Genomic DNA, 26,490 nt, shown 5'->3' with positions numbered 1-26,490 from the left:
TATATATATATAAAAGTTACATACTTCATCTTTAATTCGTATAATCCCTCCAGAAAATCCAGTTCAGTTGCTTTCAGAGGATTCATAAAAAGTCCAGATGCATTTAATTACATCCATTCCTGTGTCGGCTCAAGGAATAAAAGAACCGAGTCGCAACTGAAGAAGCCAATAAATGCTTGTATTTAAAGACAAACCACAGATGTAAACTGCTTAGAAAGAACCAGAATATTACGTTTGATTTAATAGTTTCGCCATTGACACTTTAAAAGAGTTGAACATTTAAAGTAATTATAAAGATTACTTTCTAAAAGTATATTACAGTGTGATTGCTGTGTTGCTATGGTTACTATCTGATGCCATGAAATAAACTGTCTTTGTGTTTGATCTTCAGTTTGTCAGCATATACATCTGAGCCAATAATTATGTCTGATTACTTTAAGCTCCGCCCCCTTTCCCAGAATAAGTGTCCATTGTGTTTTTGTAAATATTAATTTTTTTTTAATATCATAAGTACAATTATCATATTTTAAAATCATTCAATCAAGCTAAATCAATCAAGTTTATTTGTACAGCACATTTCAGAAACAAGGTTCATAAAAACATCATACAGTCACATTTTACATTTTGTCTCATTTTGTTATCAAAATAATCAATACACATCAATCAATATTTATCTTCAATCACACGTCATTGATTTTTTTTCTATTTAAATTTATTTAACTCAAAATAAAGAAATTTAAACTGATTTATTTTCCAGCAGGATCAGGTTTGGTCTCTGAAGCCTATTTAGAAGTTAATACAACAAAAATTTCATGCAGTTTAGCCTTAAAATGCCGATTCGTTCCTTTTTCCTCCTGAGTCAAGCGGCTCTTCCAGTCTGGTTCTCCACTCTCCTCCGTCCCCGTTCCCATGAGCGACTCTTCAGGAATGCTTTGAGGAAGTTCCAGTTCGGCACCGCTGTCCACACGGGCTTCAACAAAGACATGATTACATGTTGAGGGTCAAAGGTGAAAAGTCTCAGCAGTTCTGACATCTGATGAGGAATCAAAGGAATCCATTCTCTAATTTCGACAGTTTTCACACAAAAGTCTCTCAGATGAGGTGGTAACAATTTATTTCTGTAAATTCAGAGGTCAACTGCACTGTGACATGATTATGCTCAGCAGAAAATAGTCTGAACAAACGTCCTTTTCTGACAGTTTAACGTTTTTTGAAGATGGGATGTTTCTGGACATAGAAGTGTAAATTAAATCCTGTCAAAAGTTCATTATAAACCTCAGTATTATGTTTCCTTGGACAGGTTAGTATAGGTCTGTAGGCTTTACAAAACATATTCCATGTTTTTCAAACAAAATAATTTTACATAGTGAGATTTCAGTCTGCTCAGTTCTGCCTGTTGTGTTTTAGAGTGCCTTGTCACTTTAAATCCAAATAAGCTGCTGCTGGCCATGCCCCCAACTCAACATTTACACTGGCATGTAAAAATGTCTGCAAATTGGTGTGCAATTATACAACCAGACATCTTTGAAAAGCAGAAGTGGAGCCTCCTTCAAAACCATCAAGAATCCAGAAAGTGGTTTCTGGATGGTAAGTCAATAACAAAACATTTTGTCTTTTCCAGCAGCCATTGCACAGCAAATACAGCGGTAAAACCAGCTGACCAAACATGCTGGAGCTCCGCTGAGGTTGCTAAGTAACGGCGCAGAGACCATTGATTGAGACTCAACATGTGAGGTTTTTGAAACGGCTCACAAAACACAAAACCACAAAACATTAACTTATGGTTGGGTGTTTTTTAGAAGCAGTAAAAACTCAAAGAGAAGTATAAAACTGAATTTTACATAAAATGTCCCTTTTAAAAATGTAAGCATAATTTGGAAAAAATGTGCCAGAAAGATGTATTTTTAAAAAATCACAGGTGGAAACTAATAGTTTCACCACCCACCATCAATCATTCCCACACATATAGTCGTTTTTACATTTGAGAAATACTGTAATATCAGTTATAAAAAGTTCAACTGGATCTTGGATAAAATCTGATGATAAAATCTCAACTTTAACTCAGTGAAAAGAACATAATTAGCATTAAAAACATCTCTTTTTTCGTCATTCTCACTTTTTAACAGGAAATAATTCTCCCTTTATTCTGTAAAGATGCAGTTGATGCTGCATTGAGCCGAAGTGCTCTGGCATTTCCTGTCTCCTCTCAGAGTCCCATTATGTTTGCAGGTCAACGTCTTTATTCTGATGTTGGCTCACTGCAAACCATCCATAGTATTATCTTTCCATCTTCCTCCCCCTTCCACTTCCTCCTCTCCTCTTGTCTTTAATTTCTGTTCATCCCCCAGGACTAACGTGAGTCATGCCATTAGCACATAGTGCAGAGCTGCTAATGGCTGTCCAGTTTCCGTCATGTCTAGTTTTTATTTCTGCCCTGTGGAAAAATAAACGCGTTTTTTTTAGCTGCTCAGTGTGTCCCAGTGTCACATTGATGTTAACAAAATGGGCAACAAAGCAACAGGCCTGTGAGCCTACAGCTTGTTCTCCATCTTTGTTCTTCTGTTAGGTGTATATTCAATCCACCTTATTGATTTCTTCAAAGCTCAGGCAGCAGACAGCAGCTGCAACATGACACCACTGCTTTATGTCATACTCAATGAAACTGTTTTTATTAGGGGATTTTTCTTTCATCCAAAATCAAATATATATTAGTTTTTTGAAGTGTTGTGCTCTTAAGATCTGACTGAAAATATTGGATTTTAAATGTTTCCCAGTTTTATTTGTCATTTGGTTGCCAGATTGAACACAGCGGATTTTGGAGAGTTGAGTTCCTTATTTAAGAGACAAAAATGATCAATCTCAACTTTAAATTGGTCAAAGACATATAAAATCATTAATTTGGTTTTACTATTTTTGAAATTACTGTTTGTTTCTATCAGAATACACTGAAAAAACACAAAACTTCACAAAGTATGTTTGGTCTAGTTTCAAGTGCGAATATCCTACCACACTTGAAATAAGACAAAACTAACATGTAACTTTTCAGCAAGATGTAGAAGCTTCTTTCAAGTTAATATTTCTTGAATTTTGATAAATCATACTTGTTCTACTGGAAGATAATTTCACTTTTAACTAAACGTTTTTACCATATTAAAAGTGAAATAATATATTCTAATTAGTGTTTTTTTTTTCAAATTAATATTCATGAATAATAGACTTAGAACGAGCTCCTACATCATCCTGAAAAGTTAATTTTAAGTTAGAGTTCCTATATTTCAAGTGTAGCTTTTAAGATGTTTGAATTAGAAACGAGACAGGCCTTGTACATATTTATTTAGGAGAAGGTTTTTTCTTATTACATTTACTCTATGAATGGCACAGCTTTTAGTATATGATGGGCTTTTACCAAATTATCGTTTACTCCTAGTTTCAAATCTACAATTCATATCATGCCTGCATGCAAACATGACCAGAACTCTACACACACAGGCTCCGTTCACACTGCGGTCGGAAGTGACCCAATTCTGATTCTTTTTGTTTCCCCCATAATGAGACCTACATCTGATCATTATGTCTGTCTAAACAACTCGGATCAGGGTTTTTTTTATTATTATTATTCTGAATGCGACCCAGGCCATTAGGATATCCGTTACGTATCCGATCTTTTCAAATATAACCGGAGTCTGTACAGCCATGTCGCATTGATCCGACATGAACGTCGTCATTGATACTCGACAAACGTCCCTATTCTGCGCCCTGATACGCGCCAGCAGGAAGAAAAACAACAACCATGGTGGACGATAACGAGGATTAAGTTGTTAATATGCCGCTTCGGTCAGACAACTTCAAAATAGTAAGATATGCTACACTGTTAGCATCCATGTTTACAGCAAACGCTGAACACTTCTTTTTTTATGAGGGTGGGCGAAACACTGAGCACGCTCTCCATTTGTAAAGTTTTTGCGCTCTCTACTGCGCATGCGTTACACACTGGAGAACACATACAAGTTGCATATTTGGAAGTGTGAACGACCACGGCAAAAAAATTAATAAAATAAAAGTCAGATTTGACAAAAAGTCAGAATTGGGTCACGTCAGGCTGCAGTGCGAACGCAGCCTAAGTTTTACTTTGAAACATATTTTTTTGTAACGATTTGTCTTTGCAGAGAGAGCACACTGGTTTTGATCGCAGTTGTTTTAGCTGATTTTTTATTTTTTTTTGTATAACTCTTATTTTATGAGGTGATGATTTAAAAAAAAGCAATGGATGAACATTAAACAAACCACATATTCAGGTAAGATCACATTTTTTATTCTATTTTAGAAACGATTTTAATATTTAATCATCTGTTAAGACTTGTGCTGAGTAAAATATACCACAAATGCACATAAGTGTATGACACACCATTTTATTTTCATTAAAGGGATCCAAGGCCTTCACAAAAAGGGGTTGACTCTTGGTAGCTATAGAGTACTAACACAACACGTGACAACAATGAAACCTCAACACAAATGACCCGTGAGAACAAGTGAAAACACAAATAAATAGGAGATTTTAAGGACATTTCATATGAGTTGCATCAACAGAACCAGAGGAAAAAAAGTGAGCAGAGCCTAAATCTCTGTAAAAGTACAATAAAGGCTTCTGTACAATATTTGATTTGTTTCTGAGTAGCTGATTGTCTCTATAGCGCCATCTTTTGGTCATGCACAGCTGGTTCAAGTCTGTAGTAGTTTTACATTTTCTCCTCCACCTCCGATTAATCGTCTCTTTGAAGTGCTTGGATTTTAGTTTGACGTGCAAGAATTTCTGATTGTCCCTCGCTGAAGAAAAAGTGTTATTAATGATGTATAAAACAGTTTAAAAGACTTTGTGAATCAGTTTTTAATCGCTTTACAAGCTGCTACTGTCCTTTTTATATGGCTGGATAAAAATATTCCCCAAATTAATATCAAATATAGAAGAAATTTGCTGCAGATTTCATGTTTCAGGGCTAAACCTATAACAGAATGGCAATATTGTTATTTTTGATAAATTGTCTTGTGCTTTCAGGATGATTGGAGCCCAGATTATGCTACATTCTTTCCTCTAATGACGCTTTGCAGTCTTTCACAGTTACGTTCTTCCCCCACAGATGTCTGTACAAAAATATGCAGCCTCAGTGCAGTCAGGATAGGCAGGATTTACACTTTTTATGGTAGATTTTTAAAGTTTTAAGTACAAGTGATTGCCATAAGCAAGTCTAAAATCTTCACAGTAGTCTCACAGCTTAGGGAACAAGCTAGTTTATCACAATATGGTTGAGCTGCTCAAGTAACAAGAGACAGTGGTTACACTTCACAATACACCTGAAATATGCTGGTATTTACCTGGGATGAGTGATCTGTGTGTGCGGCACAGCCTCGCACTTTCCTCAGATTCAAATGTTTCAAAATTAGAATCAGTTTTTCTAAAAATAAAAATCTAAACCTTGAGTTTTGAATTCATTCTTGAACATTTTCAATTCTCCAGTTCTTTGTGGTTATAGATGATAGATGGATGGATTATGTGGGAGACCGATACAAGGTATTGCATAATTGTGATTTGGAACAAAAATCATTGCGAAAACAAAATCTTACCCAGTAATTTTTGTCCAAGTGAAATAAAACAAAACTAACTTACAAGTAACTTTTCAGTGAGATATACCAGCTTGATTGGTTCCTTAATATTGATGAAAAAGTAATAGTTCAATTATCAGATCATTTAACTTATAACATTACATTTTTCCCCATTTATAAATGAAATAATCTCTCAGCGTAACTAAAACATTTTCATCAATATCAAAGAATTATTGGCTTAAAACAAGCCTTTATATTTAGCTGAAAAGTTACTTATGAGTTTGTCTTATTAGAAATGTACTAAGACATTTGTTCTAGAAACTGGACCAAAAATACTTAAATAAAATTTTGTGTTTTTGCAGTGATGGTGCTGAAAACATTTTAGAAATAAAATCCTGAAAATTCAGGCCATCAACAACTATCCTTGAGAAATATAAATAAAACATTTAAATTAAAGCATTTTTCTATGCACAATCTGCGACACAACTGTGTTTATTTGGTTCATGTATCCAGTGCAAAAAATAAAACAAAATTTGTAAACAACGAAGGAGATGGCACTGCTTTATGAATTTCCCCCATATGCATGGAGAAGAATTAACCCTGCAAAACATGGTGTTGGCAGCATAATGCTGTGGGGGTTAGATGGAGCGCAATGTTAGAGAAAAAACAACCTGGAAAGGACTTGAAACAACCATAAACATCATGTGTGGGAATGGCCTATTTAAAGGCCAGATGCAAAAAAAAAAAGAGAATTTCAAAGAAGACTACTAAATAAGAGTTAATAAACGTTTTCTTGAATTATTTCTCTAGAAATTTGGAAGAGACGCACGACAAAAACCTAACTGCAACAAAAGTAGGTTCTACAAAGTCCCGACTCAGAGAGACTAAATACAAATGTCCGCCACACTTTTCAGAGTTTGAAATGTAAAACATTTGAATTTTAAATCTTCTCTTCATACTACTTTGATGAAGGCAGTTGTGCTTTCTGGTTTTTATTGAGTGGTATCAGAGTAAAAGGGGTCTGAATACAGGTGCAGACCAGCAATGGAGGATTTTCTTCCACTTCACAGTCATGCAGTAAGTAACTGTTTTGGTTTATCACAAAAATCCCAGTAAAACACAAAAAACTTTATGGCTAAATGTACAACAAAGAATTAGGGCCATAATTTAAATAAATAAACAAATAAATAAATATCCATCCATCCATCCATTTTCTTGCACCCTTGTCCCTTAATGGGGTCGGGAGGGGTGCTGGTGCCCATCTCCAGCTAACGTTTCGGGCGAGAGGCGGGGTCACCCTGGACAGGTCGCCAGTCTGTCGTAGGGCAACACAGAGACACACAGGACACACAACCATGCACACACACACTCATACCTAGGGGCAATTTGGAGAGGCCAATTAACCTAACAGTCATGTTTTTGGACTGTGGGAGGAAACCGGAGTACCCGGAGAAAACCCACGCATGCACAGGGAGAACATGCAAACTCCATGCAGAAAGACCCCAGGCTGGGAATCAAACCCAGAACCTTCTTGCTGCAAGGCAACAGCTCTACCAACTGCGCCACTGTGCATCCAATAAATAAATAAATAAATAAATACAATTATGGAAATAAAGTGATAAAATTATGAGAAATAAAACATATGAGAATAAAGTCAACAACAAAGTTATAATATAACTATTCTCAAAAAATGACTATTCTTGCATCATTTCAACTGTATTTTCGTACGTGTTTACTACTGTAATTTTATAACTGTATTATAACTGTAATTTGTTTCCCTTAGTGTGGCCGTGTTGCTCCATCGTAGTAATAATCTGAAAAATTCAAAGGGTGTGAATACATCTTTGGTCCTGTTTTTTCAGCTCTCCTGTAAATTGGTGAACCCGTTCAGAAACGACACCGGACCCAGCAGAGTACTGTGAAGTGCAACCAGAGCTGCTTTTGGTTGATTCTGTAAACATTTAATGCATTTCGGGGTCTTCAACCCTCCAAGGCTCCTCTACAGCTCTGACCTGCGCTTCCTTTAAACATGGATGCTAATCTTGCTACGTTGACACGACCTTTACATGCCCTTTCTTCTCTTCCTCCTCGTTTCTTCTTCTTCTTCTGTCCATCATCATTCGCCTGGAGCTCACTGTAATCTGGCCCAGTACTGCCCCAGGTTCTGACTCATGCTCTGCGGCTCAGTTCCTGGGACCTGGACTGGCACCGAAACGCCGGGTGATATGAGCCCTGAGCAGGAGGGGAGAGGGAAACGCCACGGTTCTGATTTCAGCAAACACAGAGGGAACTGGAAGAGAAAAATGAGACATTTCCACCAAACTCCCACCTGTGTTGGAGCTGGCTGAGGGCGGAGTCTGCAGGTGAGGGGAGGAGTACGCCGACGAGTCGAAGCTGCGCGGCGCAGAGGGCGACGGAGGCAACATGCAGGAGTACGAGGAGGCCGACTGGGGAGGAATAGACTGAGAGCGACGAAAGAGAGGGGAAAAAATCAGCTTTAGAGAACGTAGCGTCAAGACCAGGGGGTTCAAAGTGGGGGTCAAGGGCCATTTGTAGCCCTCAAAATGATTTTGATGGCACCTGACCTCAAGTCAAGATGGGTAAAAAACAATTGATGACCCAAACGATTTGGAAATGATCCGTTTTTCTTTCAGAAAGTCTGAAGCCCCTTTTCATGTTTTGGATCTTTAAAGCTGCAGTATTTAACTTTGATAAAAATATGTTTTGTTGAAACTGTCTATGTTGACAGTTTAATATTTGATAGACAATCTGTGAAAAGATCCACATCCACCACCTCCTTCCTGAGCTTCTATTGCCAGCTGAAGAAATGCAACAATCAGAGCCTGGAGGCGGGGCTTACTGCTGTCAATCAATCTCATGTTCTCCCTGCTGAATGTGCTGGATGTTGGAGAAACAACTTACCTTTACATGAAAACCATTTATGCTCTGTCATTGCTAACTAGCTTTAATATTCACAACATGCTGTGCTAGCTGCAGCGTAGCCACATGGAGGGTGATTGACAGCACTAAGACCCTCCTCCTGGCTCTGATTGGTTGTTCCTAAATATCACTGGCAGAAGACAGATATTTTCATAGATGATCTATCTCATAACAAACGGTCACTGTTTTAATAAATATGTAAAAAAAAATATTGTTTTATCAAAGTTACATACTGCAGTTTTAATTACCCACAGATTTCATTAAAAAATAGTTTGTTTACTTTTGAGCAGGTAAAACCAAAAGACAAAAAATAATAAATCAAATCACAGAAAACTAATTTTGCAGTGTTAATTCAATAAATTTTGTGACACACCAATAGTTTAAATTTGTCTGGTTTGGCCCCCAAAGCAACAGCACTGATCTAGACAGTTGCAAACAGATAAAGCTATGCTGGAGTTTCACCACTAGGAGGAGCTACAGGTGTGTAAAACAGCGTGTAGATCAGCTGGAGTCTGATTCATCCCTAACGTTACATCAGGTGTGTTATGTTTAAATAATTGCATGGAAATGATCATTTATGTCTAATCTACATGTATGTGCTGTATTACATTGAAATGTAGGATTTCCACCTTTTTTTCATATTTAAGCAGAACCAAACATTATTTTTATATTATTGTGCAGACATTTCCTTCAGGAACATTTGGAACAACGTTCCACTCGCTGCAAGAGAACGATCTACACATTTAATATCCAAATAAAGAACTGGCTTAAAATAAATCAACAATGTCTGCATTAGAAAAAAATGGCTCAGATAAGGGTTTCCCCGCAATGAGAGTATGGAAGAGGATTAGGGTCACCAAAAATAAAAAAATTATAATTTCAGAATTCGGACTTTTAACTCACAATTTTAACTTTAATTTCTGACATTTTTCTCAGAATTCTGACATTAATTTCTCACGTTAATTTCAAAATTTTGTTAATCTCAGAATTCTGACTCAAATTGCATAATTCTTTTTTTTTGTTTTGGCCCTAATCCTCTTCCGTAGAGAGACCCGGCTCGGACAGTGACGTGATCTGGAAGGTGTTGATGAATGATAAGTGTTGAATGTCCAACCTGGACTCCAGATGAGAAGACAGACAGCGAGCTGTAGCTGGGCAGCGACGGCTCCGTCTGACTCAACATGGACCCTGCAGAGACAGAGATGGTGGTGAGCACACACACACACGCACACACTTAGACTCACTGAAACCATCTCGAGGTGGGAATATTTAATACGTTTGCACTCTAATGGAGAAACCCAGATGCTTTGCAGGAGCTGCTGTGAGGATTGTAATTATAAACTACTGAAATATTCCAGCCTTCGGATGTTTAAATCATGTGCAGCAGATGCAGACGGCTGCCCCGACGCGACGGTCTGGGCTTTACCTGAGCTGCTGCCGTGCTGCTGATGGTAGACGGACGTGTTGAAGGAGGTGCTGAGCGGCGCCTGGCTCTGGGAGCAGGAGGTGACGCTGCCCGACCTCCTCTGGTTGCGCAGCTTCTCCTCCCTCCTCCACTTGGCTCTCCGGTTGGAGAACCACACCTGACAGTCAGACTCCAGTCAGACTCCAAACAAATTCACTTTTTCCTCAGAAATCTGACTTTAATCTCAGGAAACTAAAGTCAGAATACTGAGAAAAAAAAATCACAATTGTGAGAAAAGGTTGTAATTTTGACTCTAATTTTAGAATTATGATTTTTTTTTTTCTTCTCAGAATTCTGACTTTAATCTCAGAACTCCAACTTAAATTTCTGACTTTAATCTCCAGTCCGCTCTTCAGATCATCTGCTGGAATCCATCCTGATTTGCTCACCTGTATTCGGGCCTCAGGTAAATCGATCTTGTTCGCCAGCCTCTCCCTTGCAAAAACATCTGGGTAATGTGTCCTTTCAAACTCTGTGGAGGATATTACATAACGTCAAACACGCAGCACAATACGGAAAACACAGGACTACTAGACAGCAGTTTGCCCTGAAGCTTCACAGGCAGTTAATCCGAACTCAAAGTTAAAATAAAAAAAGGCAAATTTTAACAGACTGTGCTCTATGTCGAGTATTAGCATTACTAATTATGTTTTACAGGAACCTTAAATCCAGGAAGTTAAGCTTCTATGCTTACAACCCGTTTTGAAATATTTATCTGTTGCACTTTGTGTAAATTATTCATCCACGTGGAACACGCACAAAGTTCAACTGAAAGGATTCAAGTTGAGAAGCTGCCTTAGCATTTTATTTCAAAGCAGAGCTGCTTTAAACTAAACAGAAGAGAAGTCCACTTTGATTTTAATCTCATCAAAACTGGTTCCAGGTTGAATTTGGTGAGATAAACCAGCATTGCACTGCAAAAACACAAAACATTACCAAGCAATTTTGGTCTAGTTTCTGGTGCAAATATATTAGTTCACTTGAAATGAGACAAAAATAAATTACAAGTCAATAATTCCTTAATATTGATGAAAACGTAGTAGTTCCACTGACAGATTATTTCACTAAATATCTTGTTAAAATATAAGTAATCTGTTAATGGAACAAATACTAATTAATCAATATTAAGGAGATATTTACATAAAACAAGCACATAGTGCTTACTTAAAAGTTACTTTTAAGAAAAAAGACAAAGCTAAGATATTTATACTAGAAACTAGACTAAAAACGCCTAGTAAGATCTTGTGTTTTTGCAGTGTACTAAATTAGAAACTAAGTCTGGGTATGAGTGAACTCTGTCCTTCGCCGCTGCAGTCAGGCTTTAGGTTTCAGATCATTATTGCTCAGCAGACGGTTAATTTAAACTGCTGACATTTCTGTTGTTGACAAGTCAAAACGTGAACAAGCCCCACCCTGTCAGCAGCCGGCTGAGTCAACGTCCTGATCCCCAAGTTTTCAGGTCTACTTCCACAGAAAGCTGCAAACTTCACACCTCCAAACCGATCACTTAAAACCCAAACTGCTGTAAACTCTTGAGAGAATAAGTAGACATGTTCCAACACTGCAAAAAGAAAATCTTAACAAATAACTTTACAGCAAGACATACAAGCTTGTTGTAAGGAAATTACTCCTTAATATTGATGAATAAGTGCTGCTTATGAAATAGGAAAAAAATTCTTAGAAGTAAAATATTCTGCCAGTGGAATCAGGACATTTTAAATCAATATTCACAAATTATTGACTCAAAACAAGCTACCATATCCTGTTAAAAGATACTTGTAAGATAGTTTTGTCTTCATTCAAGTGTACTAAGATATTTGCACTATAAACTATACTTGGTAATAATTTGTGTTTTTGTTGCAGTTTCAAAACCAGTAGCAGTCTAAAGTTTTCTTACTGAGTTTCTCAGGTCACATAAACGCACTGTGCCCCTCCCCCTCCTGTTGCTGAGCACTGGTGCTCACAGTGCACAATAGTCAAGATAGCCAAACAATAGGTTGACTGTCTTGGTCAAACATATAAAAAACGATTTAGGGTTTAAAAAACACGAACAGTTATGGTTTGGAGAGTAAAAATTATGCATTTTTCTGTAACAGCTGCCATCTCTTATGAACAATATAACAGACTTTTTTTGTTTTCTTTGTATAAAACGGACGAATAACTAGAGTTGATAGTCAATCTATTATTTTTGTCAGTTTCTTTATTATTGTACGTGTGCAGAGTTATCAAATAGATTTGTAATTCAGTAGATTTATGTCTCCGTTTAAAAAAAAAAAAAAAAAAGAATCTGTTTTTCTGTATTAGATCCGTATTAGCCAATACGAAACCTCTGATATCTGTATCGGAAGAGAATACAGTGCATTCCTGTTTTCACTTCCGAAATAAAAAAAAACACAAATTACTCATAATTTCTTGCAGGATCATGCAGAAAGTGATTTTGCATTCTTTTTTTTTTTTTGTTTGTTTGTTTGTTTGTTTTTTGTTTGTTTTGTTTAAAGCAGACAAATAATGCATTCAGTTACAATGAAGCTGTTTAAAACCACTGTAACACTAGAGCAGGGCAGTGTTGCCTGTTACTGAGCACTGCTAGTCAGCTGGCTAATCAGAAGGTCATTTTCTTCCCTTATAAGGAGGATAGGTTTGGCAATATTATTGGTTTTGTGTTACATCTTTTGTGTAGAAAAAGTGAAATTCCATAAAGAAGATATAGCAATAAGTAAAGCCAATATATGCAACAATTCACTTTTTTCACTTCCGATACTAATATCAATATCTGAGGTTTAGTATCAGCTGATATCGATACAATACAGAAAAACAGCTGAATTTACTTGAAACGTTTCATTTTTTAAACACAGACATAAATCTACTGAATTACAAGTTTGACGACTCTGCATCAGTACAGGACACTATCGTATTGCAAGCTTTGTGAAACATGTAAAAGCAACTTTATTTTGTCCAGTCAGTTCAATTAGGAGTAAAACAGCCAATGCAAAATAAATACCAATAAATCAAATGAAACTGACAAAAACAATAGGTTGACTATCTTGGTCAAATATGTAAAAATAAACTGCAACAAACCTTTTCAATTGTTCAGAAAGTGCAGTTAGGAATTCTTAATAACATAAAATAAATAAAGAATAGATTTAGACTGAATAGATCTGCAATTATGGATCGGCCGGCTACATTATCACAACACCTATAATTCTTTTCAATATCAGTATCGAATCGGTGCATCTCTAATAATCATATCACCACCAGAGTTTAAATAAAACCTGTATGAGAAATTGATCTAATTGGCTTCGTTTTAACTGGCGTCGGTGTTAACGCGCCATGTTTACTGCGCTTCGGCTGCGCGCTGAGGTCAGTGTACCTCATTACTGACATCTGCACAGACTGACCGCAGTCATCGGTTTCTGCTCGGGCGCACAGTGGACACTGCCTCCTCATTTGGCCCCGGGGCCCTGCGCAGCCACATCCAGTCAGCGGCGGCTCCCTGATCCGGGGGCCGCATCCCGCTGCAGCGACGACGCGTTTTCTGCTGCTTTCCGCCGCTACGGGCCTTTTTGGAACGGAGCGGGAATATTTGCGGAGATAAGATAATGGATGATTTGCATCCGGAAGTGGAGTTGTTTGGCCGCCGCAGGTGCCAATAAAGATCACGACCTGTCAAAATATGCAGACTGATTTTGTTTGTGGTGCTGTGGTTAATCAGGAAGCTGTAAACCAGTTTGCTGCTGCTGCGTCATGGCGCTGGTTTGAGCTTTGCGTGCGTTATCGCTCTGACCTTTCTCCAGAGCCTCGATCTGCTCCTGCGTGAAGCTGGTCCGGTTCCTCTGCAGCTTCCTCTTGAGCTGCAGCCTCAGCTGAGACTCCTCGCCTTCGTCCCGCTCCACGGGGACTCCTCCTCCTCCTCCTCCTCCACCTCCTCTGCCAGCGCCTCCACCCCCCGCCTCTCCCCCCATGCTGCCCTCTGTGTCCAGCATGCAGCCCTCGGACACTGCCAGCAATCAGAGGAAAAACACACACGGAGAAATTTATTTAAAAGAAATGTTGCTTTTTAGGACTGCAGCAGGGGCGGTTGCTAAATAAATGATGCCCCGGGCGAGCCCCGCTTTCTGGCCCCCATGTCACACACACAGAGCCAATTTTACAAAAAACAAATGTTTTTACAGTGTATCTTATCTGAGTCAACCACCCACATTAACAGATATTTTTAATGTAACATCTTTCCATAGATTTACATGGATAGAGGCAGATCAATATGACTGATTATTAGTCACACAAAAAAAAATTCAATACAAATACAAGAATAAAGTCATCAAATTATGAGATTAAAATCATAATCTGGCTTTATTCACATGATAATATGACTTTATCATCTAATTATTTCAACTTTATTCCTGAACTTTATTCTCATAATATTATTACCTGATTCTTGTAATATTATAACTTTATTCTTCTAAGTTTATGACATTATTCTCCCAACTTTAATTGTATTTATTTTTTCTTAATATAGTACTAAATACTGTACATCAATGTGTAAGCAGCATAAAATAATTTGGTCCAAGTCTGTATTTTGCAATCTTCAGGCTCTGGCCTTCAAGATAGTAATAAATGCATTAAAAATTCTGAAAAATTCTCAATTTTTATGTTTTTATAAACGGAATAAAAATGTAAACAATCCAAACCTTTTGTTTTTAAGCACGTCTGGTTTCTGTGGAACAGTCCTCTTCAGGTTTGACCAGTTTAAATATTTTATATTTAATATTTTAGACGTAATTGTTGCACAAACTGCATAAAAACAACCTTTAAACAGCATATAATGCAATGGGCGCCCACTCATTAACTAATGCATATAAGCAGCAAAAAACTTATTCTGGATGCAAATGAGAGGCAACTGCTCTCACTCCCAGATGCACTCTGTAGCCCTCTAGGCCTTGGCACCCTGGGTGGAGAGCCACATCTCCCATATCACAAACTACAGGCTCAGATTTGCTGGCTGTAAAAGTTCATCTGCTCTAAAATTCAACAGATCTGACCTTAACCAGCTGACATGCATCCATCCATCCATCCTGGGCGTCTCCTCACCTGCGCTGTGCTGCGTCTGAACGCCGGTGGGGTCATGGTACCAGTTGTTGGGCCCGCTCCAGTTGGAGCCGCTCTGCAGGTTCAGCATGGTTAACTTCTCATACATACTACGGGCGTCCAGACCAGCATGGAGAGAAATAAAGGAACCCCCTTCCTCTGCGTGTGATCGCCCCCGTTTACTCTTCTCCGCCTCCTTGGATCCGTTTGGAAATGGCAGAAAAACGAAGCAGAAGAAGGAGGAGGAAGGAGGGGTTCGTATCGCATGAGTTCACACATGGTTGGCATTGTGGCGAATTAGCCTCATGATGACAGACATAAATGGAGTTAGTTACATGCTCGCTGTCGTTACGTGTGTGTGTTATACATTGCGGTGCTAGTATACCACGGGGAGAGGAGGTACATTAGAACCCACTCAGAGAGCTGTGACATTTGACTTGCTTTTAGCTCCGTTTGTGCAGAACTTAAGCTTGAATGCACTCAAAAAATGAGCAAAAAAACACATAAAAGTAGGAATTTAAATGAGAAAAATAAACTTTCTTTGCAGACGTGCAGAAATGGAGCTACTGCATGAGTTGGAAAGCTTTAAAATCAATGTTGTACAAGCAAGTAAGTTAGGATGCATAACGCTTAAACACATAGTTGTTGCAAAATAAATAATTTTTTGTACGTTATATAAGAGTGCGACTGAAGCGAAAAAGTGTCAAAGGTCAATTTGGATTCATTTAGATTCAGAAATTTCAGAACTGGGTTAAGAAAATTATTCAGCATGAAACATTTAAAAGCTTAAAAGATTAATTTTCACCAACTTACCAAGTTGACCAGAGAGACGGACGCAGTCGTCCTGAGAGTTCCTCTCCTCCTCGGCGGACCTTTATTCCCCCAACGTCCGGCTTTGTTGACAACGCTGTGTGTGTGTGTGTGTGTGTTGCAAAGGAGAGTGCAGGGAGAAAGATGAAGAGAGTTGGACAGGGTGAGATAGAGTGAAAGAGGGAGGAGAGGGACGGAGGAATGGAGGGAGGTGAAAGGAGGGGGGGCTCTGGAGAGAAATGCGTCTGCGGGCGCTCGTGTCCTCCGAGCGATGGGGAGAGAGAGGAAGAGGAAGAGAGGAAGGGAGAGGGAGCCACCGAGGGGTGACAAAGTGAGTCAACATCAGTGTCAAGTTTGAACTTAATGCCAGCGAGAGGAGGAGGGGGGAGGCTGGGAGAGAGGAGCATAAAGCACAGATAATGGAAAGATAGGGGATGATAAATAGATGATGGGGTTCAATTTTAGCCATAAATTACACATAAATACTGAGTAAAATCAGCAGGGAGGTATTTCCAGACCAGACTGCATTGAACCGGGCCAAATCTTTAATTATTGGCTCATTTGTAGGAATCTTTCTCATTTCTTGGCCTTTAAATTATGAACGTTTTGTGTTTTCTTTATCGCTGGAAAAATATGTGGGGATTTTTCTTTTTCTTTCAATATTTCTGTGAATAATTCGATGTGGTGAGAATCAGTATGTACTTTAAATATTTTCAGAAATAAATGCAATAAATTAAATGTGCCTTTATCTCACCCATATCCAGAAATCTTACAATAAAGCAATACATTTTTTAAAAGAAAAAAAAAGATCATTTAAAAATATTTCTGATTAATTAATTAAAACATGTAAAACTTTCTTGCAGAATAAAAATTACTTCATATTTATTTCACAATCAAAATAATTCCACATGATTTGAGGTTACCAAACAAAACGACTTTTTTTTTTCCCACAATGGCAACAAATGGTTAATGTTTGATCATTAAAACCTATTTAAGCGCTGAAGCTTTGAAGAAACATCAGAAATATCAACAAAGCATCTAAGAAATAAGACAGAAACAATCCAAGGTGTTTTATTATCACACTGCAGCTTTAATAACAAAACCTTGTTTGGATAAAGGCTTTATGACGACACATTTTAATAAAAATCTGTTACAGCTGATAGAAAAGAAGATTTTTCTGCTTTGTGTTCATGCAGTGAAACATTTTCAAAATCTGGAAATCTACACCAGCAAGTGATTATCAAGAGTTTTAGACAAAAATCCGTCCATTAGCTTTGGGAAACTTGTTTGAAGGTAAAACTTGTTTGTCTTCCAGCCGGACCAGAACCTGAAGCTCGTGTCTGACGTTAGAGGAGGAAAACATGAGCAGTTTTAGCAGTAATGACCTACATCCACTGAGAGCAAACAGAGAGCTGGACTCTGAGTCCAAACACGCTCAGCAGCAGCCAAACAGAAACGACAGCACCTCGATTTATTAGCTCAGGTTGGACGTTTTAAAGAATATCTTCAAATACGTGGTTGATTCCCCCTTATCTCTGAAAATACTGCAGGCTTAAATAGTTTTATTATTTCTGTTGAACACGTTTTCATTTGATCACCAAAACATAAATATGACAGTGAGATATGTCTGACGATGAGAATGTTTTTCGTTTGAATTTGTTGTGAATTAAAAATCTGAGTTGACCTGTGTGGAATTGGAGCGTTATTAAAATTTGATAACGGTTTGGTGGTGCACTTTTCATGAGGTCCAGATTATGATGAGGAGTGTAAATGGTTCGCTGAAGGGTTTTAAAAAGAGTCCGTTTCTGTTTTCACCCTAAAGACGACGTTTCAGCTGCAGATGCAGCAGAAACGGTGAAAAAGTATCTGCATCCCTTCAAATCCTTCATATTTCGTCAGGCTACAGCAACAAACATCATACAGCACATAACTGTGATGGTTTTTAAAAGTTTTCAACAATCTGAAAAGTGTGGTGTGCATTAACAATACATTAAAACAGAATAAAAATAAGAATCAAATGATCAGTGCCTGCATAGCTGATTATCTAGAAAGCAGACATTTATGTTAATGTTAATTTAAAAGGCTTTCTGATATTTTATTCCAGTCGTGAGAAGAAGAAGAAGAAGAAGAAGTTCTGACTGATTACGATCAATTTTATTTAGTGGCATCAGAGTAAAAGGAGCTGAATGAACCACCAAATAATTATGTGGCTGTAATGTAAGAAAAAAAATAAAAGGTAAATTAAATGTTATATTTGATCATCTTATATCTACAGTTTGAAGGTAACAATCGTCTTCATCACCCTTACAGGTTGTTGCCTTCAGCCTGTAGATATATGGAGATTAAATTTAACACTAAAGGTAAAAATGTTCATTTATCCCCATTAGTGTTGGTCTCAGGTAAACAAACTGTGGTGGAATACAGCACTGAAAACCTCCTGGTTATTCGTTTATGAACTCTTCCTGGGTTAAAACATTAATATTGTTGTTTCTAAATTATTATGAACTTGTTTTCTTTGCATTATTTAAGCTCTGCATGTTTTTCCTTATTTTCACTGTTTCTCATTTTCTGCAGATAAATACAAAATTTTTGCTTTGAATTTCGAAGACATGTTGTCAGTAGTTCATAGAATAAAAGAACAATGTTCATTTTACTCAAACATATAAATATAAACAGTAAAATAACAGAAACTGGTCACTAGTTTCTCTTAAGTAGTCTCTTATTTTTGCCATAGCTGTGTAATTGTTCTATTTGCAACATGAATATTTTGGTGCATCTTTATTATTGTTTTTTTCTTTGTCATGTAAATAACCACCTGGAGGGACAATAAACTTTTTATCCAATCATATGTTTGTTTTGAAACATTAGAGAAAGGAAACGTAATGCCTTGCTGGATTTGTAAACCTGTTCAGCTTTTTTAGAGTCTTTTGTCCAACTGGACTCGGCAGCTTGTGAAGACGCAGAAACACTCCTGATTCTCCACAGACACTTTTGGCTCCAAACAGCAAACAAAAGGCTCCATCAGGGCCTTTCGGAGCAGCTTAAAGGATCCCGTCCAGGAGCTCCAGCCTGGCCCGACGTGAGGTGTATGCGGTGACGCAGGTATGACGGTATGTACAGCATCGAGCCGAGCAGAAGCCGGGTTTAAATATATCTCCATGCAGCGGAAGGGAGAGATGGAAGATGGAGGCGGGAGAGGCAGAGGGGAGGAAAAAGAGAGTGAGGAGGAAGTATATGACTTTGGGGTGGGAGTAGGGGCTTGGGGATGGGGAGGGTGCCAGCTTGTTTTATTTCCGGTTGACAAGACTTTGCGCTCCCTTTCTCTCTGTCGCTCCCTCTCTCTTTCATACTCTGCTATTCTTTCTCTGCTGCCCCCTCCGCTCCCCCCTTCTCTGTTACTTTCCTGCGAGATGCGCCTTGGAGAAAAGAAAGGACTTGACAAGTTCAAAGGTAAAAAGAACAGTGGTGGAAGATGCGTGCAGACACTCCACTTAAGCAAAGGAATTACAATACTTGATTAAAAGTTTCTTGCTTGGCTACAAGTAAACATTGTGCAATACTTTCATCGGTTCATTTGGGATGTTTTTGTTTTTTTTGTGTGTGTAATTGATTGAAAGGAAACTTTCCCTGCTGTTGGAGGCTACGGGGTTTTTTTAAATTTATTTATAAAGCACTTTAAAACAGCCACAGCTGTTTTAAGCTACAAACATACAAATATTGCATAAAAAGACCAAGAGTTAAACATGAAACAAACTAGGTCAACTCTTGACCTGAGGGGCCAAAAAAGGTGCGTAAGATTGAAGGAGTTCATAGAGATTTCCTGGAGAAAGATCATTCAAACATTTAAAAGTGAAAATGAAATAAACTCTAAAATGCACAGGCAGGCAGTGGAGTGAGGCCAGATGTGATCAGAACAGTTCAGTTCTGTTTATAAAACACCCAAATACAATAGATTTCACCTAAACATCATCTGTTTATGTCTAACTTCACTTCATATAAATTCTATTTCTCCTCAAATTAATTACATTCAGTCAAATGTGATGCTAATTTAAGGAAAATACAATCAAAGTCAGTTGATCATTTAATCCCAAAAGATAAAATGATGTTTTGAACAAACTCCTCATTTCATTTTAGTTATTATCTTAGTTATCCTTGGCTGCCTCTCTAAGGAGGAGCCAAGGATAACTTGGCTCCTCCTTAGAGGAGCCAGGTTATCCTTGGTTTGATTGCTTTCAAACCAGAAATGAACAAATAAAAATGAGAAGCTGCAACAAAATGTGAGCCAGAAGTTCAAGACCTTCGATCAGAGGAGTCAAACTCCGGTCCTCATGGGGAACCTATTGGGTTGTAAGTAGTTACATTTACTTGAGTATAAAAAAATTTATTTTAGGACTATTTTTATTACGAAGTATCTTTTCTCTTACTTGAGTAGAACTTCTGGATTTTCTACCCACTGAATGAAAAACAAACATATTTTAACCAGAAATTCACCAAACAAACACCTGCAGTTTTAGTTAAAGTTTCAAAAGTTTTTTATTGAAAAAAAAAACTGATTGTTATTTTTTGTTACTCATATAAATTATTGTCATTTTTGTCCTAATTATACCAAAATTTCCACTTAACTTTACATTTTGGTCCATCTGATGATTTAATTTTTTAATATTAAACAGTTGATGTTTTGATCAGTTTACTCAGTACTTGAGTAAACTTTTTACAAAATACCCAAGTCATTCCTTGACTTGGGTCAAGGAATGACAAGTTGAAGTTCTGCTGCTGCCTGAGTGAAATGTTTCAGTTCTTTCTGCTGCACAACAGTTGATTCAAATGCTGCATTTCCTCTGCGTGTCGTCAGATTCTGCAGGATGTATCATTTCATTCAGGTGTGCAGAACCAAGAAAACATCTAAAATATGTAGAATACCAGCACTAGGAAACTTTCAACACTTACATTGTAAATTATTTCTCTTTTACCTGGGGAACAATAAATAAAATGTAATATTAATGTTTACAGTCATTTAACTGTTTGGGTTTATTACTTTACATTTTTAAAATCTATAAAATGCTTTTAGTTTATTCCCAGCAACAAAAATACAATTTTTCTTCTACAAACTTTGCTTTAGTTAGCAAAATAAAATGGATGTGCCCAGGTCTATTTTTGAGTAAAAACTCACTAGACTTATTATGAGATCAAAATAAAATGATAATAAAAAAAATCTTTTTTTTCTTCCCATTTCTTATTTTTAAAAAATTGCAAAAAGTGTCAGAGGGACAAAGATGTGCCATTCTTGAGTTGTGGTTCAGGGCCACACAAAAATAACGCAAGGGCCACGAATGGTCCCCAGGCCGCACCTTGGACCCCCCTGCTCTATGTACGCGTAAATCCAGGAAAATTTTGATTTAAAAAAATCTTAACTACCGTACAATTATCACTGCTATAACCATTAATTATTAAATCAAGCAGTAGCGATGCCTCAGGAAAACATTTGGTATGAATTTGGACGTCCATGTTGTTGATTCTCATCCCAGTTTCTTCCCATTTTTCCCAGTTTGTAACCACATTTTGTATTTCTAGCTTCCCATTTCATCTTCCCCTTGTTCCATTTCCCATCTGTAGTTAAATATCCATCCACTTAAACTGTATCAGCATATTCATTAATTATAAAGATAAATTGCCACAAAATTAGTGGAATCTCATAATTCTTCAACTGTTTGCTTTAAAAAGCAAAAAAAACAACAACATTTTATGAATAAATATCCTGATCTTGCATTTTTATTGCTTGTTAGGGTGTAGTTAGTTTGGCTACATGTGGCTCTGGAGCAGAAAGCGGCTTTTTGACTTTCCACAATGGAAAGCTTTCAATAACTTTGGATAATAATTACAAAAGAACCAACTAATGATTTTAATTATAGTCATTAGAATAAATGCAGGTTCCACAAAAATATCAGTGATGTTCTCAAACGAACATCGATTTGTTTGTTTTGTTTACATAATTTCCCACAAAATATGATCAAATGTATCCATCCTCTTTTTACAAAAGCTTTATGTTTTTCTTTATTTTAAAACCTAAAAATAGAAATAAAATAATGTTCCTCTAAAATTGACAGTCGACATTCTAAACAAGTTTTATTTAATTGGATTAAATGCAAAACGGCTCATTGAATTGTAAGGATATAAAAGATTCTTGCTCTATAAAAACTATGTGAACTCCAGTGTGTAACAGGGTGTACTTTTTTATTTTTTAACCCTTAACCTTAGCAAAAAATGAAACTGAATTGGATTGATGCTGTTTGTCTTTTGGAAATATCCTGTGTGGTGATTTTATCAAATTTTATCCAATCAGACAAAGCTGTAAAAAAAAAACAAAAAAAACATTGTAAGACATTGAATAATAGTTTGAAAAAAAAAATCTGGATTTCTGAGCATTAATGCCAGGAGATTAAAACCCCTGAGAAGGAAAATCCCTGTTTAAACGTTTGAGTAATCAAACAAAACTTGAGGATGAGAAAAAGGATTAAAACTGTGACATTAATTTAACCATAAAATCAGTAAACAATGTTTTATTGTAGCAGTCGGCTGTGTGTTTTAAGCTTTTGTTTGTCTTATTGTCTTTCAGTTGTTGGAATTTGGTTGAACCTATCTGATCCCTGTGCATGCCAAGCGCAGTAATGCGTGTGTGTTTGCGTGCGTGCGTGTGTGTGTGTGTGTGTGTGTGTGCGTGCGTGTGAGGTGGCGCGTGCTTCACTGCAAAGATTTATGTTGCTCCAGGACATGCATTTTTTTTAGTGCATCTTGTTAGTTCATTCCTGTCACCTCTCTCCCTCTCCCTCCCTCCATCCTCTGCTTTTTCAGCACTGAAGGGGGGATGGGGCAGGGGAGGGAGGGGCGGTGGTGGAGCCAGTCGCCATGGTTACCGTGCCACGACAAATATTCATCAAGTTGTTAGAATAAAAACAAATGGGAGTGCATTATAATTGCTCTTACTGACTGGGACGCAATAATGCGTTCATATATTATGAGTGAGGGGAGGCAGAGTGGGAGGGAGGGCAAAAATGAAAAATAAAAAAATAAAATAAAAATCTATTTAAAATATCTGCTGACCCTGCAGGCGGACGGCATGTGGCACGCACACATTTTTAGTTTTTTCATCTGTTCCTGTGTGACTTTACCTGCTTATCGGATTCACTGGGAGGACTTTGGTGAGTCTCTCCTTCCCTTTCTTTGTCCCTCCATCTCTTGCTTCCTGTACTGTTGTGTAGCCGCGGGCGATACTGTGATGTGTCCTCCCTCTGTCCCTCCCTCCCGCTCCCTCTCTCTCTGTCCCTGTCACCTTCAATTGCTCTGTGAAACTAGACACACTGCCTGGGGCGGGCGGGGGGACGGAGCGAGGGAGCGAGGGAAGGACGGAGAGACGCAGGAAGGGAGGGAAAAGGGGAGACAGACAGCTTTACAGACAGACAGAAGGAATAAGCGCTGTGTGACATGTAAAACAAACAGGATTACCACATGAAAAGAAAAAAATCAATCATGTTGTTTTCATTCTGTCCAGATAATCAAACACTTAAAACAACAGGACTAATTCAGCTGAACCAGGGGAGTGTTTGACCCTTGACCTGCGTGCATGTGTGTGTGTGTGGCCGTACACACACTGAATAAGTTTTTTAAACCTGCTGAACTAGTTTAACAGGGAAACAGCTTTACAACTAAACACTGAACAAACAGAAGCTGAAGATCTTTAAAATCTCCTGAGAATTTATTTTTTATCCTTCACTTCCCTCTTCTTTTGCACCAGATATTAATTATTTTGTTAACACTATTTTGGGTGGCCAACCATAAAACACGCAGGTGTTTTCAGAACTGCTGCCATTGCTCATACTGGCTCATGTAAACAGCATTATTTGTATTTGCGCCTTATTTTTTATCATTGTCTAACCTTAAATCAGACCAGGGTGTCAAACTCATTTTCATTTTGGGCCAAATCAAAATCATAAATGCTGTTAAAGGGCCGGTTGTGCCGAGTATATTGATAAAACCTGATCACAAACTGTTAAAATATCAATAGTTCTTAAAATTAAATATTATTATTGAATTTATTTTGAGTCCCTCCAGGATTTTGTGATTCTTTTTTGATTTTTAAAAAATAAAAAATCAAAGTGTTTGTGGTACTAACAATCACTAATATTATATTGGCAATATTTGCTCTTATTTATGACGGTAAATGTGACCTTTCATTGCTCGCTGTGTATATCATGTACTATAACCTGACATTAATTAAAGCTGAGGCAGCTGTTTAGTACAAGTAAGAATGTTTTTGACCATTTTTGTGAAAAATATGCAATAAACTCCCAATTAGTGCCAAAAAGTGTGGGTATTTGTTGATTTTCCGTGAATTTCCAGGGTAATTTTCAAGAAACTGGAATAATTTGGCAGTAAACAGATAAAAAAAACTGCATTGATTTGATTGACAACATGATATTTCATCACACTTAGTGTTTAGTCTAGAATTTAGAAGGCCACAAAAAGCTGCGGCGGGCCGGATTTGGCCCACGGGCCTTCAGTTTGACACATGTGAATTAGACTAAACTTTTTCTGCTTTTGTTATGATTACCAAAATTATTTCAATTTGCTAAATACAAGAATAAAAACCAATATTTCTTTATTACTTTTTTAAATGAGTTAATTTACATTTCTTGAGATTATCAAGGCCATGGCGATGATATCACTGCTTTGTAAGATGTACAAATGTGGATTGTCCTTTTGGATAACCCTGCAAGCTGGAGTGGCAGCATCATGCTGTGGGGCATTTTTGCTGAAGGAGGGACTGGTGCACTTCTCAAAGTATACAAAAAAAAAACATAACTTTGAATTATTGTCTTCCAAATGCTCAATGACCCCAAACATTTTGTAGCAGCCATCAGAAACAGGGACGTGCGGTGAGGTTCATAGCTGGTGAAGGACCGACTTAATTATAATCGGATTTACAAATCTAGACCCCCTGCATGTTATTGTTTACATAAGGAAATTTCGCGCATGCGTACAATCCTGGAGGGCAAAAAGACTATTCTTTAACATGTGATGCTTAGCCGCGCTGCCGCTGCAGAATAATTCCGTTATCTCAATCAAACTTCCATCCATCCATTTTCTTGCACCCTGGTCCCTTAGTGGGGTCGGGAGGGTTGCTGGTGCCTATCTCCAGCTAACGTTTCGGGCGAGAGGCGGGGTACACCCTGGATAGGTTGCCAGTCTGTCGTAGGGCAACACAGAGACACACAGGACACACAACCATGCACACACATACTCATACCTATGGGCAATTTGGAGAGGCCAAGTAATCTAACAGTCATGTTTTTGGACTGTGGGAGGAAACCGGAGTACCCGGAGAAAACCCACGCATGCACAGGGAGAACATGCAAACTCCATGCAGAAAGACCCCAGGCCGGGAATCGAACCCAGAACCTTCTTGCTGCAAGGCAACAGCTCTACCAACTGCGCCACTGTGCAGCCTCAATCAAACTTGACATGTAGATATTAATTTCGTGCTGTGCCTAACAGCAAAGGGAAAAACCGTTAAAGTACAACTCAAAACCACGTCTTTCTCGCTGTCTGTATCAGCGCAGCTACTGTATGGCTATCTCGCTGTTACTGTCTCTTACTCTGCAGTTGTGGAGTCACAGTGTCCGGGATCATGAGCGCCCCCAGCGGTGAGGCACGAGAACTGCCTGCCTCACCTCAAATCTGTACACAGCACACAAAACACGTTGCACACACAGTTGGTGACAATAAAAACACAGTACATTAAATACATAAGCTAAATTATGGGAAATCAGTTCATACATTAAATGCTGTTAACCATTTTATTGGCGACGTACAGACAGAAGGAGCATGCTCTCATAGAGTGGCAACCGGTGCAGTTAGCGAGAGGTTGCACAATCCCAGGTGAGGCTCAGCTCGCTGCTGCCTCACCGACTTCGCTTCCAAGCATTTGAATGGGAAAATGCGAAAATTCAACGATTTTGAAGAAAAAAATAATCAGATTTGGTTAAATTAAATGGTAAATAGGTACTTTATAGTACAAACCACAAGGTGAAAATATCTTTATAAATGATTTTATTATTATATATTATTTTTCCATGATGACAGGTGAGGCTCTGTCTCACCTGCCTCTCCTGACCGCACGTCACTGATCAAAAACCCTTGAAACAATATTTATGGGCAAAACTGAACTTGTAGGATTTTAACTGACTCAGCAATTCTGTCAGGAGGAATTGGTCAAAATTACAGCAAACTTTTAACCAAATCTTGTTTAAGTAAACCCGAAAATCTGAATTTAAAAAAATAATAATAATGTTCAAATATTGATTAAATAAATGTAAACGTCTAAATTTGTAGAACCCTCTCCTCAAAAAAAAATCCTGTTTAGCTAAATGAAATATTTTTTGTAAACTTTGGAAATGCAAAAAAGGAAAACTTTAGTCAGATTTAATATCAGACAGTGGGAAAATGAAGATCTTGTTTTAGTTTTAGAGTTTACCCAATAATTTTGACAAAAGTGCTTGAATACTAAGTGAAGAAATGTAAGAATTCATATCTACCAC

The 26,490-nt window shown here is 37.8% G+C and overlaps 2 protein-coding genes across 2 annotated transcripts in view; both read right to left on the bottom strand.

The window, feature by feature from the left end:
* Positions 1-1,955, bottom strand: part of mmp25b (matrix metallopeptidase 25b) — a 16,550-nt gene extending 14,595 nt beyond the window's left edge. Inside the window, exons 1-2 of the mRNA XM_008437575.2 lie at positions 1,946-1,955; positions 890-970 (exon numbers count right to left, since the gene is read on the bottom strand). Coding sequence (XP_008435797.1) covers positions 890-970; positions 1,946-1,955 — 91 coding nt within the window. The remainder of the gene's footprint in view (positions 1-889; positions 971-1,945) is intronic.
* A 5,735-nt stretch (positions 1,956-7,690) lies between these two features.
* On the bottom strand, positions 7,691-16,262 carry LOC103481415 (paired box protein Pax-6). The gene is given in 9 exon segments (XM_074186875.1): positions 7,691-7,830; positions 7,928-8,060; positions 9,653-9,726; positions 9,965-10,121; positions 10,393-10,475; positions 13,788-14,000; positions 15,092-15,284; positions 15,902-16,123; positions 16,125-16,262. Coding segments are annotated over 9 exon segments (1,293 nt in total). The 5' UTR covers positions 16,242-16,262; the 3' UTR covers positions 7,691-7,729.
* Between the last annotated feature and the right edge of the window lie 10,228 nt (positions 16,263-26,490).

This window comes from Poecilia reticulata, linkage group LG19 (assembly GCF_000633615.1).
Source record: "Poecilia reticulata strain Guanapo linkage group LG19, Guppy_female_1.0+MT, whole genome shotgun sequence".
NCBI classification, from domain to species: Eukaryota; Metazoa; Chordata; class Actinopteri; order Cyprinodontiformes; family Poeciliidae; genus Poecilia; species Poecilia reticulata.
The sequence above is the reverse complement of the archived record's forward strand: the minus strand, read 5'-3'. Positions and strand labels throughout refer to the sequence as shown.